Below are 17,190 nucleotides of genomic sequence, written 5' to 3'. Positions count from 1 at the left end.
CTGCTCTGCAGAGTCGTATTTTAGTAGAAGAAAAATCGGGAAGGAAGTTGTTCGTGTTTTCCTCCACTGCGAACGAAGGACCAATTCTGTCAAATTGAGCATTCTTGATACAGGACGGTTCTATATAAAGCCTTGAATGGCCTTCCAAAATGCAGAATCCATTTCGACTACAGCCCATCTTTTTTACATACAGGGAGTATAATGAACACTTGTTCTTCGGTGTGATGTGTGTGCCTTTGTATACCTGCAAACGCATTGTAGTTAAGGCCCAAAGATGTCAGGGCCTGTAAGAAGCATGATGTGCTTTTCCACGAACGTACAGGCGATGAAGCTAGACTTTATAACTAAGTTGAAGGGAGGAGAAATCTTTATTTAAGGGTATTAAATGGCCCACCGCTGCTGCTGCTGCTGCTAAATAGCTTCAGTTGTGTCCGACTCTGTGCGACCCCATAGACGGCAGCCCACCAGGCTCCCCCATCCCTGGGATTCTCCAGGCAAGAACACTGGAGTGGGTTGCCATTTCCTTCTCCAATGTATGAAAGTGAAAAGGGAAAGTGAAGTCGCTCAGTCGTTTCCGACTCTTAGCGACCCTGTGGTCTGCAGCCTACCAGGCTCCTCCATCCGTGGGATTTTCCAGGCAAGAGTACTGGCTCACTAGGAAAATGAAAATATATTTGCATATCAAAAGTTTTTATTCATCCTTTAGAAGGGTGAGAGAATTCTTGGGTTAAAATTTACATAAACCTGATTTAGTTGAAACAGAATGGCATGTTAGAAGTTGCCCAAATTTTCTTCACCCTTCTTCCTTCACCATCCTGTAGGTATCTAGAGATGTTGGAAAAAAACAGAGTGGGGACCTGAACCACTGACTTTTGTTTGGGAGAGTCTTCTCATTTAAGCAGAAGCAAATTTTTGGAAACAAAAGAAGAGGAAAGAAATACTTTCTTTACTAAGATTCCATAGTACCTTATATAATTTCGTGCCACAGTTTATTCCAGTAAGATGAAAGTTTTCTTTTTAATCTTCCTCCCGACATCTGAGAAATTTTGAGTGTGGAGTAAATTTGTTATTTTAGCTAGGTAAGGGGAAGAAAGGACAGTTTTGTAATCATCATTTAGTCACTGAAAATATTGGGTTTCTATAAGTGCCTTAGAGTCCTGACTATAATACACAGGACTCCTAACCTTTTGGAGCTTGAGATGTCGTCAGAATTCTAGAAAGGTGATCAAAGAGAAGCTTCAATGACAAAGGTAAATGGGATCTGAAAGAGGAATATAATTTAAAGATTATGCAGGAAGATGGAGTAGTAGAGATTATAAAGCTTTCATTTAAGTTGTATTATTAATAATATGTCTAGTACACAATAATTATGAATATTAATTATAAACAATAAAATGTAATATTTATCATGATTTCTTAATGTGCAAAGCTACTTAGTAGAGAATTTCACAACCCTTGAGATACCCATCAGTTGAAGAAACAAAAATAAATAAGAAAATTTATTTTTGTGAGTTAACCTGCTAAATGTCATTTTGATCTCTGTGGTTGTTATCTGAATGTGAGTGTATGGTTTTAAATTTTATAGCCATGATGAATAGGAAAAGGGGATAACCTTTATCTGGTAATAAATTACCTTTAGGAAAATATGAATGTTATGATACCAATTTTGTCAGATGTTTAGAGTTTGTTACGTAATTAAAAGATCTTTGCGTCATGATGGCCTAGGTTCAAATCTTGGTTCCACCCTTTACAGTTTGTGTGACTTTGAGTAAGTTATTTGGAGAAGGAAATGGCAACCCACTCCAGTATTTCTTGTCTGGAAAATTCCATGAACAAAGGAACTGGGCAGCCTGCAGTCCATGGGGTTGGAAAGAGTCAGACATGATTGAGCACACACACACACGCAAGCAAGTTTTTGGCTCATTCTTAGTTTCTTCGTCTTTAACATGAAATAAAAGCAGTTTACACACTTGTTAGGATGATTGAAGGTGGTTAGAAAAGGGGACGGAGAAGGCAATGGCACCCCACTCCAGTACTCTTGCCTGGAAAATCCCATGGACAGAGAGGCCTAGTGGGCTGCAGTCCAGGGGGTCGCTAAGAGTCTGACACGACTGAGTGACTTCAGTTTCACTTTTCACTTTCATGCATTGGAGAAGGAAATGGCAACCCCCTCCTGTATTCTTGCCTGGAGAATCCCAGGGACGGAAGAGCCTGGTGGGCTGCCGTCTATGGGGTCGCACAGAGTCGGACACGACTGAAGTTATGCAGCAGCGGAAAAGGGGAACTGTAATAAATAGTCCCTGGCTTAAATGAAAAATTGATTCATTGAAATTTTGTTGAACTTTCCAGTATGGCTTTACACTGCAGAGAAATTGATTATTGCTGGCTGTTTTGCTTTGTTTTAAATTACCATGAAAGATTTCACAACATTTGAAATAGAAAAATAATAACTCGAGTTAAGTTTTATTAGTGTGAGAGAATTTTGACACATCACAGATTCTTTCAGGCATGGTACAAGAAATTCATTTCTTTTTTTAAGAAATGGAATCTAGTTCATCAGACTTCTATAATAAAGATAATGAAGAAGAAAGTTTGCTGGCAAATGTTGCTTCCTTAAGACATGAACTGAAGATAACAGAATGGAGTTTGCAGAGTTTAGGGGAAGAGTTATCTAGGTGAGTGAGTAAAATTATGTATTGAATTCTGACTTAGGACTTTAATGAATGTAAAATTTTTGAATATCATTATTGTTTGTTGTGTTTCTCGTGTGTCCAGAATATGGAATAATGCTCCATAATTTAAAAAATAATAATTTTGAATATAGCTTTCAGTTTAGGAAGAACAAAACTATTATAGAAGTCTTTACAAATTAAGACCTTTAATATATTAGGACTCAGTATAAAATATATGTGTAGGCTTAACTAATCTTTTATTATTATGACTGTTTTTTGAATCTTAAGTAACTCTATCATAGAGGCTCCAGAGACATAGATTTGCTAGTTTTAAAACAAATTATGGTTTATTGAAAATTTAATTGAAATGCCTCAAGTTCCTTTCTGGAATCTGATTCCCAGCAATATTTCAGGTGCTTTCTTGTTTTCTTACTTAATATGTAGAAATTTAGAGTAAATACTTAAAAGTATCTAAGAACTAAAATGTAGTTTTTCTTTTTTTTTTCTAGTGTTAGTCCAAGTGAAAATTCTGATTATGCTCCTAATCTCTCAAGGTCTGAAAGACTCATTTTGGAAGATCTTTCTCACCCTAGCCAACTTGGACTTTTGAATTACTCACCTCATAAAAGAGTTTGTAAAATGCCCAGTAGTGGTACTGATTTCCAAAAAAAGCCAAGAGATAAGGTTATCATTTTTAGACCTGCCTACTTAAAAGTAGTTTTAGACCTGTCTATTTAAAATACTTTTTCTTTGAGTTTTTTCTTCAAATGCCTAATTTATGTTTTCCATAGTCTTTTACTATAGTGCTCAAGACTCTTTGAATTTAAGTGGTATATAAGAGAGTAGCTATTTTGATGTATTACACTATTTTAAAACTTCTGTATTTATTACCTTTTTGCAATTAAATATCTTGTTTTCTCAAGTGAATTGTAACCCCCTTGATTTTAGTACCATACCATGTAAGTAATAGGTAATCATGGCTTATTAAGTGGTTGAAGTATATTGCTGTTTAGCCTGGGTCAGGTGTTCCATTCATTATATCTAAATTTTGTGGATGATGTTAGACATCTGTCCTGGTCTGAAACTCACTCTTTCTTCCTCTTTTTTATTCACCTGTATTCTCTATCTTCCTATATGTACTCATCTTTCTTACTCAACCCTTTTATCTCCTTTTCCTCTATCTTCCTCCCATTTTTTATTACCCCACTGCCAGCATGCATATATACGTATGGTTACATATGTACATCATAAACTTTTTTGATAGAAATTTGCTCTTCCCACTTAAGAAAGCTAGCAATTGAGAGATTTTCTTTTAGTAAGGAAGCTGCTTGATGAAGCTGTCTGAGCCTACATTTTAGAAAATGAATTCAAATTCCTTGTCTGCAAAGATTATATAATTTTGAGAAATTTGATGTGTACCCTAGTTCAAATTGCTGACTTTTTATTGTATATATGCCTTCATTGAAATCATTGTGTTTTACTGTAAGCAAAATCAAAAGTTACATGACAAATCGAAAGGGGAAAACTATTGATAATGCCTATTAAAGGCAAATGAAAGCTCTTTAATGTATAAAGAGCTCCTAGAAATGAAAAATCATCAAACCAGTGGAAATATGTGCAGAAGGCATGAATAGGAAAGGAAATTAAAACAAATAAAAAGTTCAATCTCAGTCATGAAAAGAGAAATTCACTACCAGATTATTAAACATCCTGAGTTTGGCACTGTATTTTGTGGGTGATATTAAGGGGAAATAGGCATTCTCATGCAATGCTGGTAGAAATGCAAAGTGATATAATCTCAGTAGCGAGACATTTGATAATATTTACCAAAACCACAAATTTGTTTACCTTTAACTTGGAAATCCTGTTTCTGGAAAGCTACCTGCATAAGTATAAAATGAGGCCTTGTTTGTCATAACAAAAGACTAGAAATAGCTCAGTTGTCCAGTAATAGGGTATTGGTTGAATAAATATGCAATGAATACGGCAGCTAAGTGGGTAAAAAGAAAAAAGGAGTTTCTCACTGAATTGATTGTGGAGAGATTGCCAGGATGTATTGTTGAAGTGAAAAGCTATATTTACTATTCTGGTTTTGCATAAGAGCTGTTGTGGGGGGTGGGTAATTTGTATTGTTTGTGTATGCGTATGGAAGCACTAGAAGACTAGATTTAAGATCCTAACTTAATGACTCCCCTATAGAAGGAGTTTCCTGTTTTTTTTGCTGTCTAATTTGTGTTATACAAAAATTTATAAGTAAGAAACTTATAAAAATGGTTACCTATTTACTAAACATGGGAATGATACTTCGTATGTATTCTTTTGTATATAGTTCTGACTTTTAAATTATATAAATATATTACTTATTCAAAAAATAAAATTAAATCATGTTTTGGAAACCTCAACTAATGAAAATTAAAATACTTTATTATAAAATATATATTCAAAAAGTATGATAGAAATATATGTACAGTTAACAGTGGCTCAGTAGTAAAGAATCCAACGCAATGCAGAATCCGCCTGCAATGCAGAAGCTGCAGGAGACATGAATTCCATCCCTGGGTTGGGAGGATCCCCTGGAGTAGGGCATGGCAAGCCACTCCAGTATTCTTGCCTGGAGAATCCCATGTACAGAAGAGCCTGGCGGTTTACAGTTCATAGGGTTGCAAAGAGTAGGACATAACTGAAGCAACTGAGCACGCAAAGAATAATTTATCGATTTTGTTGTTTGTGGGCATTTCAGTTCTTACCATTTTTATATAATCTTCAGGTACAAAAGTTTCTATCAGATTTATACCCAGGAGTAATACTGTTGAGTCTTAGCATGTTCAACTTTACTGGATAATACCAAGAACTTTTCCAAAGTGTACCACTGTTTTACAAGCCAAATGTATTTACTTACTTGTTCACCATCTGCTGAGGAGAGAGTGCTGATTGTCTCAGATTATCTTCACCAACACTAAGTATCTTAACGTATTTTTCTGAGCTACTTAGTCATTTTATTGATAATTATTCATTGTATTATATATAATACTTAGTGAAGTAATTCAAAATAGATTGTTCTTTTTCGTTTTTCAGATGTCTTTTTCATCTTCTACCCCTGTGGATCAGGAAATCAAAAGTCTTCGAGAGAAACTTAATAGACTTAGACAACAGAATGCTTGTTTAGTTTCACAGAATCATTCTTTAATGACTAAAATAGAATCTGTCCACTTTGAATTGACACAGTCAAGAGCAAAAGTATGTTTCTTGAAATGGTGACTATGCCAACAAAAGAGTCATCTTAAGATTTGTAATTGGAAAAATATTCCTTGTATTACCTTAATGTGTTATATATAATGATTTTTGTTGTGATAATATATCAACCTATTATAGAATCAATTTTATATGAATTTAATATTTGAAAATTATTTAGAGGAACTTGTATAATCTATGCATTTAGATAAATCAAAGCTTCTTAAAATTCTTAAGATGACCAATTTGTGTGGTTTTGCTTCTTATACAAAGAAAATATATAGCTTATTTATCTTCCTCTTTAAAATAATACATCCTCATTGTTGAAAACTTCAAAAATAGAAAAAAGAAAAGGGAGAAAGATAACCCAGTTTCCACCATCTAGAAACTACTTTATTGGTTTATCATATAACTGAATATTACACATTTGAATAGTTTTGTTTTTTCCTGTGTTTTATACTTCTTGTATAGTCTAAGCATTTTTTGGTGCATTTACTAGCTTTTCCAACAACCATTTTTTATGGTATCAGTAATGTTTTCTTATGTGAATATACCATAACTTAATAACTCTCCTGTTTAAGTGATTTCCTTTATTTTTCTATATGATTGATATTATGCAAAAAAATTAGAAGAAACGAAGGAGTCCAGTAATAGAGGCATAGTAAATATATGTATATATATTTATATGTATATGCATATATATAATTAATTGCTACCAAGCTTACTTTTGTTACTTAAGGTAAAAGCTTATATCAATGTATCTACTACAATATATTAATATGTCAGTACTAAAACATATATCAGTATATGAGTACTAAAATGCAAAGTTATTTGACTTTCATGGGACTTTGTAAAGTTTAGATGATATTTGTAGAGACACTTAGAGTGGTATCTGTATAGTCAGCACTCAGAAACTCACCTGAAATATTTAGCGGCAGAAACACACACAGTAACTAATCTGTTTTTTTTTTTTTTTTTATAAAATGAGCATATGTGTCTATGTATTTGTGTTTTAATACATGTATATATATACATATGATGTATATAAGGAAAGAAAGGCTATGCTGTAACTCTGGGAACTATTAGAGTGTCATAGTGAGACTTTGACTATTTTTTAGACATAATTGTTTTAAGTAGTACAGTTATGGGAGGTCTTTATTTTTCTTTTATTCTTTTCAAACAAAACAAAGTACACTGTTGTGCTTAAGGAGAAAAATGCTGCAGTGAACATAAAACTTTTTTGGTGTTTGGAATTATTTCTGGGATAGATTTCCAGAATGGTCATATCACACGGAAAGAGTTTTTTCAGGCATTTACTGCATTCTGTCTACATTCAATAGTCTACTGATTTAAAAAAAAACAAACTATACTTTTAAATTTCTTTAAGGCAAAAATATCTTGTTTTTCTTGATTTCTCATGAGATTTACCTTCTCAGTGCATTTACCATTTCTTTTGATGTGTGTGTTTATTATATTTTAATTTTTTTAGTCCTCTATAGATTCTTTTTAAAGTCATAGAGGCTTAATTATTTGAAGTCTCAGAGATATTAAAAGAGTTTTACTAAAAAAAAAAAAAAAGAGTTTTACTAATAACTACTCAACTATTAACATTTTGTTCCTTTCTTTGAGCATATAAATACACCAATGATTATTCTAGGCAGTAAGATATTTGTATTTTATATACTTCTTAGTTTTTCTTTTTTTTAAGAACTGGGGTATTTTGGCTTATTGAATATTATTTTATTTCATTTTGGCTATGCTGGATCTTCATTGGGGTATCCTTCTCTTGTTGAAGAGCGTGGGCTCAGTAGTTCTGGCACTTGGGCTCTCCAGGTGTGGCATGTGGGCTTAGTTGCCTCACAGCATGTGGAATCTTAGTTCCCCGCTCAGAATTCAAACCTGTGTACCCTGCATTGGAAGGTAGATTCTTAACTACTGGACCACCAGGAAAGTCCCCCATCTCAGCATCTTCTAAATTGCTTAATAAAATATTTTTTAGGGAGGTTGCCTTTTCCAGGGCAGGTCTCAGCTTTGATGCTGCATATGTGCTGCTTTTGGAAATGTTTTGCTGAAATTCCCTTTGTACTGGACAACATATTCATAATTTACCTTTTAGCAAAGTCTGTATAGTAGTTACAGTTATGGAGCTTGATGTCTTGTCCTTTCTGGGCTTATTACCCTTCAGGCCCACTGCCCAGCTGTCTTCCTCGGACTTCTCTTTGATATTCTTCCAGGTTGGGTCTACGGTTTCCTGGATCTCATGTTGGCTTTCTTGGTTTACTCTTTTTTTAGTTGAAGCATATTTTCCAGTAGCTTCCTTGCCTGTTTGAAATGTCTTAATTTCTCCCCAACACTTGATTGAATTCTAGATTGAAAATTATTTTCCCTCAGAGTTTTCAGGACACTGCTTTCTTGTCTTATATCCTCTAGTGTGTGTCTGGAATGCTTAATTCCATTGTGAATTACATTTCCTAGTGTAATATATTTTTCATTTGTTTTTCCATTTATGATAGCTTTTAGGATTTTCCTTCTTTCCATGGTGTTTTAAAATTTCATAGTGATTTATCTTTGAGTAGACCTTTGTTATTTATTGTACTGGTTACATAAAGATTCTTCTGGTTGAAATCTTGTGTCCTTTGGTCCCTGAAATTTTTCTTACGTAATCTTGATTATTTTCTTCCCTTTGTTTTCTTTCTTCTTTTTTTCCTAACCTGATTGGTCCTTTAACTCTTTTAAGTTTTTGCCTGGTATTTTCCATCTCTTTGCCTTCCTGTGATACTTTTTCAGAAATTTCCTCAACGTTGTCATCCTATTGAATCTTTTATTTTGGCTGTCATAATTTTTCATTTTCTAGAACTTTTCATGTTCTCTAATTATTTTGTATTTGCAATATCCTCTCATTGCTCTTTCAATGATTTGTGTGTGTGTGTATGTATGTATGTATTTTCCTTGCTTCTGCCAGTTGCTTTTAACTTTTGTTTTGACCTCTCAGATGTTGGTGTTCTGGCTATTTGTATTTAAGAGAAGGCACTTAAATGCTGTTTGGAAACTCTCTCTGCAAAGGTGAGATTTGTTGTCCGCTGAGCTTCATTTGTTGGTAATGGTTGAGGAGGTGGCTCTTCTGTAGGAAGCCATCTCCCTTCTCCCATTCAGTATCCATATGTGCAGTCTTTTACTTTGAAGTTCTTGAGTTTCTGCAGCAAAGAATCCTTTGATTTCTTACCTGTGGGATAGCCCAGATGAGGTGGGATAGGAGGCTAGAAGCTGACTGTTCTGTATTAATCTCTTTGTTTTTTAACTCTACCTCATCTCTGCTCATCATTCCACAAAATGTTTCAAGAGTCCCAAATGTTTCCTGTTCAGTTTCTCCAGATTAGTAAACTATCTCTCTCTCTTCTTAAATGGAAGGCTGTTGGTGACTCTGTTGACTCCTGGTGTTCTGAGCGTGGGAAAAGGAGGGACTTATCAAAGAGATCTTGAACTATGTTCCAAGTTTTCTCTTCTAGACCTCACCTCTGTCCTGCACTATATACCTCATGCTTCCTTTTTCTGGGGATATTTAGTGTTCTTTTCCAGACACCATTTAGGTTGTTGAGTTCCATCATCTTATACTCTTCATAGTCCAAGTCGTATTTTCTAGGTTTTCTCTAGTAATCATGTTTTCTAAATTTAGGCTTTAAAAAGAGTCAATAAGTATTTTTATGTAATTTTAAATGATTTGATCTTTGAAATTTAATTTTCTGATTTATGTGAAATTAATCTTTTTGGTTAGTGTCGGTAGAGATTCTCTTTTAATTTCCCTAAATAGTTAACCAGTTATCTTGGAATACTAAGTTGAGGATAATGGGAAGAGCTTACATGAGACTGGCTTGTGATGATGACATGCCCATGTAAATTGATAGACAAGATGAGCTTCATAGTTGAAGAATGATTGGGAAATTCTATTGAATTTCCATCAGATGGTAAGAGAAACTAAGGAGCAAATAGATTAATTTATTTTGTAAAGAAAGTGCTCTGAAAGTTGTTTTTTGTTTTAGGTTTCTATGCTTGAGTCTGCTCAAAAACAGGCAGCCAATGTACCAATCTTAGAAGAACAGATTATAAATTTGGAAGCAGAAGTTTCAGCCCAAGATAAAGTTTTGAGGTAAGATTTACAGCTTTTTTTTTTTTTTTTTTAAATAAACATTTCATTGATTAGAATGTAACATCATGTGAGTGTGTGAATCTCATCCATATTTTCACCTGGGAAATTGCTAACAATGTCTGTTTTTATCAAATGAAATCTCATGTTGTTGTTTAGTCGCTAAGTCCTATCTGACTCTTTGCGACACCATTAACTATAACCAACCAGGCTCCTCTATCCATGGGATTTCCCAGGTAAGGGTACTGAAGTGTGTTGCCGTTTCCTTCCCCAGGGGATCTTCCCCATGCAGGGATCAAACCTGTGTCTCTTGCATTGCCGGTGGATTCTTGACCACTGAGCCACCTGAGAAGCCCACTTATGGCTTTAAAATACTTATTTTTGACTTTAATTTTTACATATCTTGTTAAATTTTGACCCCCACGCAGGCTTCCCTGGTGGCTTAGATGGTAAAGAGTCTGCCTGCAGTGCAGGAGACCGGGGTTCAATCCCTGGATCAGGAAGATCCCCGGAGAAGGAAATGGCAACCCACTTCAGTATTCATGCCTGGAAAATCCCATGGACGGAGGAGCCTGGCAGGCTACACCCCATGGGTTTGCAAAGACTCAGACATGACTGAAGTGACTTAGCATGCACACACAGATAGACTGTCTCAGAACGTGAATCTGTTTTCAGTTTATCGTAATTCTTGGCTGCAGGATACATGCAGTTGTATGGTAGCTAAAAAAGACTAAATCTAAGCTGAGATATTTATTTATATGTTTTCATTAATATGAACTAGTTTGCTTATTGTCCTATGTAGTTATCCTCGCTACTTTGATGGGAATTCAAAGAAATACAAGGAATCAGGCACTTTATAGTTTGTCTTCCTTTTCTGCTTTGAATACTTGAGAAATACATGCGTATTATATAGCATATTGTTCCATTTTAGTGATTCTCAAAGATTAATTCTGGGACCAGCAGTATGAGCATCATCTGGAAACATGTAAGAAATGCAAATCTCAATTCTGGTCTCAGACTTTCTGAATCACAGACTCTGGGAGTTGGGACCCAGAAGTCTATGTTTTAACAAGTCCTACAGATGATTCAGACGCACACTAAAATCATCTCTAATGACCATCAGAATTTTGTAATTTTCTTAGTAATACATATATTATGTTTATTCCTAGGTATTTTATATTTTTGGTTGTTGTGACTTTGTTCTTGTTCTTTTTTTTTTTAGCCATGCAGCATGTGAGATCTTAGTTCCCTGACCTGGGATTGAACTCAGGCTCTTGGGAATGAGAGTGCAGAGTCCTAACCACTGAACTGCCTGGCAATTCCCAATTTGTTCTTATTCTGTTCATTGATAGTATATAGGAAGGCTACTCCTTTTTGTATAATACTATAATTATTTTGTAATTGGACTATTTCTTATACCTTTAATAAATTCTGATTTTTATTTTGATTCTCCAAGGATTTTCCAGGTAGCTAATGCTATTATCAGCAAAAAAAAATTTTGTCTTTCTTTTCTGAAATTTATACTTGTTACTTTTTCATTTTTTCTTTTTGCAACTGTCAGAAAAATCACTGGATATGGTGGTGGTAATAGTCATCCTTATCTAGTTTCTGAAATATACCTAATGCTTCTAGGTATCATTAAATAGGATATTAGCTTTTATTTCAGATACATTTATCATTTGATAGCAGCATCCTTTTATTCTTTGTTAAACCTCATAGTATACTAGTGATGTATAAGCTTTTTCTGTGTCTCATGTTAAATATTTGTTTCTCTTAACTCAGTGATTTAAAATAACAGAATTCCTGACGTTGAACTGTTCTTCCATACCTGAAATAATCTCTTCAACAGCCTTTAAAAGTATCTTTATTTTATAGAGAGGCAGAAGATAAATTAGAGCAGAGTCAGAAAATGGTAATTGAAAAAGAACAGAGTTTGCAGAAGTCCCAAGAGGAATGTATAAGGTTGAAGGTGGACTTACTTGAACAAAGTAAACAAGGAAAGAGGTATGTGTTTTTAAAGGAAATAATTGTATTTCTAGGGGAAAAACAAAGAATATAGTACCTATGTAAAATTCTGCATAGTTTTTGAAGTAAAAAAAATTTCAGGAATTTGTCAGTGGAAAATTTAATGTTTTTTTGTCCTTTAATTTTTAAAATTTTTTGATTAAAATTTTCACAAGTAGACTTTATATGTTATTGGCATTTTGAATTGGGATTAATTCCTTAAAGCCTGATAATGATTATCAATGAAATGACATTTACATATTTCTTAAATAAAATTCATAAGAAAAAGTGGTTGGGTCTTCCTTTAGGAATAGATAAGTGATGCGAAAATATCTATTTTGTATAAGCCATGTCTTTTTTTTAAAGCCATATCTTAAGATAAAGTTTTCTAGATAACTGACCACATCATTATTAACTTTGAATGTTAATTAACTTTTAAACTAATAAAGATAAAAGCTTTTTAGTTTAATGAGATTTTACCATATAATAATGTCATGGTAACAGTTTTTACACAGGGTAAAATCATAATCTGCATTTTTATCATCTTTGGCAGCAAAAATATGTTTTAAAATTTCATCCTATGATATAAAGTTATGAAGAAAGTATTTTTGAAAAATTGTCATAAATAGATAAATATTTATTTGCATGTGCATTTAAACTTCTAAAAACTGCTCAAAACCTGTCTATGTCATTTTTTTCATTAAAATGAGTTTGGAAGAATATTTTCTCAGCAGTGTTTGGTTAGTATAGTTCAAATTACAGTATGTATTTGGTAGGCATTATTATTTAGTGGAAATGTTTAGGTTTTGGAGTCAAACAAGCCAGGTTTTAACCTCTCAGTGACTTTGTTACCTTGAAGAAACTATTTAACCTTCTTGAACCTCAGTTTGTTCATATTAAGTCAAGATGATATTGTCTTGATGTGAGGGATAAATGAAAAAACAAATGTAAGGTGCTTCATAAATAATAAACAGTAACCAATATAGCTATTGTAAATATAAACTGTGTGGTCAAATATTCTGAAAATCAGACTTTACTTACTCAGATGAGCTTTTTGTATGTAGATATTTAAAATAACAAGATAATACATGACGACTAGCCTTATAATATAGCTAAGAAAAAGTACAGAAACAGTAACTAGTTCTCTGTATAACTTAGAAATTATTTTTTATGGAAGAGGATTTTTTTGTTTTTGGTTGTACTGGGTCTTCATTGCTCGCATGGGCTTTCTCTTTTTGGAGAGAGAGGGGCTGGCTACTCTCTAGTTGCGGTGCGTAAGCTTCTCATTGCAGTGCCTTCTCTTATTGTGGAGAACTGGCTCTGTGTGCATGGGCTTCAGTAATTGTGGCTCACAGGCCCAGGTACTCCGCGGCACGTGAAATCTTCCTGGACCAGGGATCAATCAAACCCGTGTCCCCCACGTTGCAAGGTGGATTCTTATCCACTGGTCTACCAGGGAAGTCCAGGGGTAGGGTATTGACTTTGCTGTCAGAAGGTGGATAAGTAGGGGTGCACGCATTCTGGACAACATATGCAAAGGCAGAGAAATACAAAAGAACATCTTTTCTGAAGAACACTAGGAATTTTATATACTTATAAATGGACAGATATAGTAGGATGTAAAGAAAAAGACAGGCTTGGTCCAGACTGTAAATGGCTTTGTGTTTTATGCTAAAGGATTTGTATTTTAACGTAGGGAGCATAAATCATCAATTCAGATTTTTAGGTAGAGATGTGATATGAAGACTCTTGGAACTTTTTGAAAACTAGAATGAATATTGGCATTCTAAAACTGAAATATCAAAACCTTTGCAAAGACTTTTTTGAGGGTAGAGATTAATCATAATGGATTAAAAAGCCAGTGTAAGGCAGAGATTGTTTAGCTTTATGCATTTTATAAGAGACATACTTAAAACATAAAGACACAATAAATAACAAGGTCCTGCTGTATAAGACAGGAAACTATATTGAATATCCTGTGATTAAACCATAATGGAAAAGAATATGAAAAAAGAATATATGTATAACTGAGTCACTTTGGTGTATAGTAGAAATTAAATGCAACATTTTATATTTTTTAAAAAAACACATAAGGACACAGAAAAGATGAATGCAAAGGGATGAAAATAAATATTTTAGGCAGAAAACAAAGTAGGTATAGTTATATTAGTATCACAGAATAGATTTAAGTGCAACAAGCATTACTAGAGTTAGGTTTTGGAGTCTATGGGGTCACAGAGAGTTGGACACGACTGAAGTGACTAAGCACGCATGCACACGTGTGTGTGTATATATATATATGTAATGTTTAGGTAACACTTCAGCAGGAAGCTATAAAGATTCTAAACTTTTATCTAATAATCTAAAAAAGAAAATAACAAAATTTCAAGTAGAAATGAATAAATCTGTAATCATACAGGGAACACTTTTATGGATTTACTAGAATTGTTAGATTAAGCAACAGAAAAGTAAGAAGCTGAAGAGTTGAGTGACTATTAATCTAATGTGTGTATATATGGAATCCTGTAGCCAACCATTTGAGAATGCACATTCTTTTAGACACTCCTAGAATATTTATACTTTGTTACCTTATTCTGCCAGAAAACATGAATTTTAACAAAGATAAAAATATTTATGTCATACATATCATCCTCTCAGACAATAGTATAATTAAATTATATATGACAGCCTTACGCCCTGCCATGATACTCCCTCCCTGAAAACCTTGTAGTTTGAAAATGTAAAATCAGCCTTCTTGCTACTCGTGGATCATTGAAGAAATTATGATGAAAATTGGAAGACTTAGAACTGATATAAAAAATGTTTCATATTGCAGCTTGTGGGCTGTAGCCAAAGATATTCTTAGAAGAAAATTTTTAGTCTCCTGTGCATGTATTAAAATTAGTATATGAATGAACTAAAACATTCAATTTATGTAGTCAGGAAAAGGACATAAGAGAAAGAACATCAAAAGAAAAATAGAAGTATTTAAATGATAAAGGGTGAAATGGATAAATAGAAAACAATGGAACAATAGAGAATCCCCAAAACCCAAATCTGTGTTTTTTTCCCCCACAGTGACCAAGATAATGGGCATTACATAAGATTAATCCAGGAGAAAATTAATCCACAAAAATCAATATTGAAATTGAAAAGTGTCCCCTAAATTACAGATTTAGCTGTGATTTAAGAAATAAGACCAAGTACTGTGAACCATTTTAGGATAATACATTTGAAAACTTAAATTAAATAAATGATTTTCCAACAAAATAAAGTTTAACAAAACTAACTTAAGAATAAATTGAAAACCTTAGTTTTTTAACCATTAAAGGTATTGAATCAATTGTTAGAAATTTCCCCACAAGAAATAAAATGATGAAATGATGATGATGATTCTGTATATATGTGTTAGAATATGGGATTTATCTTTCTCTTCCTGACTCACTTCACTCTGTGTAATAGGTTCTAGGTTCATCCACCTCATTAGAACTGACTCAAATGCATTCCTTTTTATGGCTAAGTAATATTTCATTGTGTATATGTACCACAACTTCTTTATCCATTCATCTGTCTGTGAACATCTAGGTTGCTTCCATGTTTTAGCTATTGTAAATAGTGCTGCAGTGAACAGTGGGATACATGTGTCTCTTTCAATTTTGGTTTCCTCAGGGAATATGCCTAGGAGTGGAATTGCTGGGTCATATGGTAGTTTTATTCCTAGTTTTTTAAGGACTCTCCATACTGTCTTCCATAGTGGCTGTATCAATTTACATTCCCAACAACAGTGCAAGAGCATTCCCTTTTCCCTTTTCTCCACACCCTCTCCAGCATTTATTGTTTGTAGGCTTTTTGATGAGAGCCATTCTGACCGGTATGAGGTGATACCTCATTGTAGTTTTGATTTGCATTTCTCTAATAATGAGTGATGTTGAACATCTTTTCATGTGTTTGTTAGCCATTGGTATGTCTTCTTTGGAGAAATGTCTGTTTAGGCCTTTCTCCCACTTTTTGATTAGGTTGTTTGTTTTTCTGGTATTGAGTTGTATGAGCTACTTGTATATTTTGGAAATTAATCCTTTGTCAGTTGTTTCATTTGCTATTATTTTCTCCCATTCTGAGGATTTTCTTTGCACCTTGCTTATACTTTCCTGTGCAAAATCTTTTTTAAGTTTAATCAGGTCCCACTTGTTTACTTTCTTTTTTATTTCCATTACTCTAAGAGGTGGGTCATAGAGGATCTTGCTTTGATTTATGTCATCGAGTGTTCTGTGTATGTTTTCCTCTAAGAGTTTTATAGTGTCTGGTCTTACATTAAGGTCTTTAATCCACTTTGAGTTTATCTTTCTGTGTGGTGTTAGGAAGTGTTCTAATTTCATTCTTTTACATGTAGCTGTCCAGTTTTCCCAGCATCATTTATTGAAGAGGCCCCATTGTATATTCTTGCCTCCTTTGTCAAAAATAAGGTACCTTAGGTGTATGGGTTTATTTCTAGGCTTTCTGTCTTGTTCCATTGGTCTATATTTCTGTTTTTGTGCCAGTACCATACTGTCTTGGTAACTGTAGCTTTGTAGTATAACCTGAAGTCAGGAAGGTTGATTCCTCCAGCTCCATTCATCTTTCTCAAGACTGCTTTGGCTATTCGGGGTCTTTTGTGTTTCCATATGAACTATGAAATTTTTTGTTCTAGTTCTGTGAAAAATGCCATTGGTATTTTGATAGGGATCGCATTGAATCTGTAGATTGTGTTTGGTACTATAGTCATTTTCACAATATTGATTCCTCCTACCCAGGAACATGGAATATCCCTCCATCTGCTTATGTCATCTTTGATTTCTTTCGTTAGTGTCTTATAGTTTTCTGTGTACAGTTCTTTTGTCTAGAAAAATGGTACTGGAGAATTTATTTACAGGACAACAGTGGAGAAACAGACATAGAGAATAGACTTACTGACATGGGGCGAGGGGAGGAGAGGGTGAGATATATGGAAAGAATAACATGGAAACTTACATTACCACATGTAAAATAGATAGCCATTGGAATTTGCCGTATGGCTCAGGAAACTCAAACATAGGCTCTGTATCAACCTAGAGGGGTGGAATGGGAAGGGAGACGGGAGGGAGTTTCAAAAGGGAGGGGATATAT

The 17,190-nt window shown here is 34.0% G+C and overlaps 1 protein-coding gene across 16 annotated transcripts in view; it reads left to right on the top strand.

Moving 5' to 3' along the window:
- CCDC18 (coiled-coil domain containing 18) overlaps nucleotides 1-17,190 on the top strand; it is a 107,193-nt gene that overhangs the window by 1,068 nt on the left and 88,935 nt on the right. For 8 of the 16 annotated variants that reach the window (XR_014052573.1, XM_081486287.1, XM_081486285.1 and 5 more), the window contains exons 2-6: nucleotides 2,540-2,675; nucleotides 3,182-3,356; nucleotides 5,748-5,909; nucleotides 9,941-10,047; nucleotides 11,920-12,048. Coding sequence is in view for 15 of the 16 variants with exons in the window: in XM_081486287.1 (XP_081342413.1) it covers nucleotides 2,542-2,675; nucleotides 3,182-3,356; nucleotides 5,748-5,909; nucleotides 9,941-10,047; nucleotides 11,920-12,048 (707 nt within the window). In the remaining variant the exon portion in view is untranslated. Of the gene's footprint in view, nucleotides 1-821; nucleotides 998-2,539; nucleotides 2,676-3,181; nucleotides 3,357-5,439; nucleotides 5,633-5,747; nucleotides 5,910-9,940; nucleotides 10,048-11,919; nucleotides 12,049-17,190 lie in introns of all 16 variants that reach the window. The other 8 variants (XM_081486297.1, XM_081486295.1, XM_081486291.1 and 5 more) reach the window with 4 other exon arrangements.

The sequence above is a fragment of the Giraffa tippelskirchi genome, chromosome 5, assembly GCF_054371585.1.
Source record: "Giraffa tippelskirchi isolate mGirTip1 chromosome 5, T2T-mGirTip1v1.2.pri, whole genome shotgun sequence".
Lineage (NCBI taxonomy): Eukaryota > Metazoa > Chordata > Mammalia > Artiodactyla > Giraffidae > Giraffa > Giraffa tippelskirchi.
Note: the sequence above shows the minus strand (reverse complement) of the source record. Positions and strands in the feature narration are given on the sequence as shown.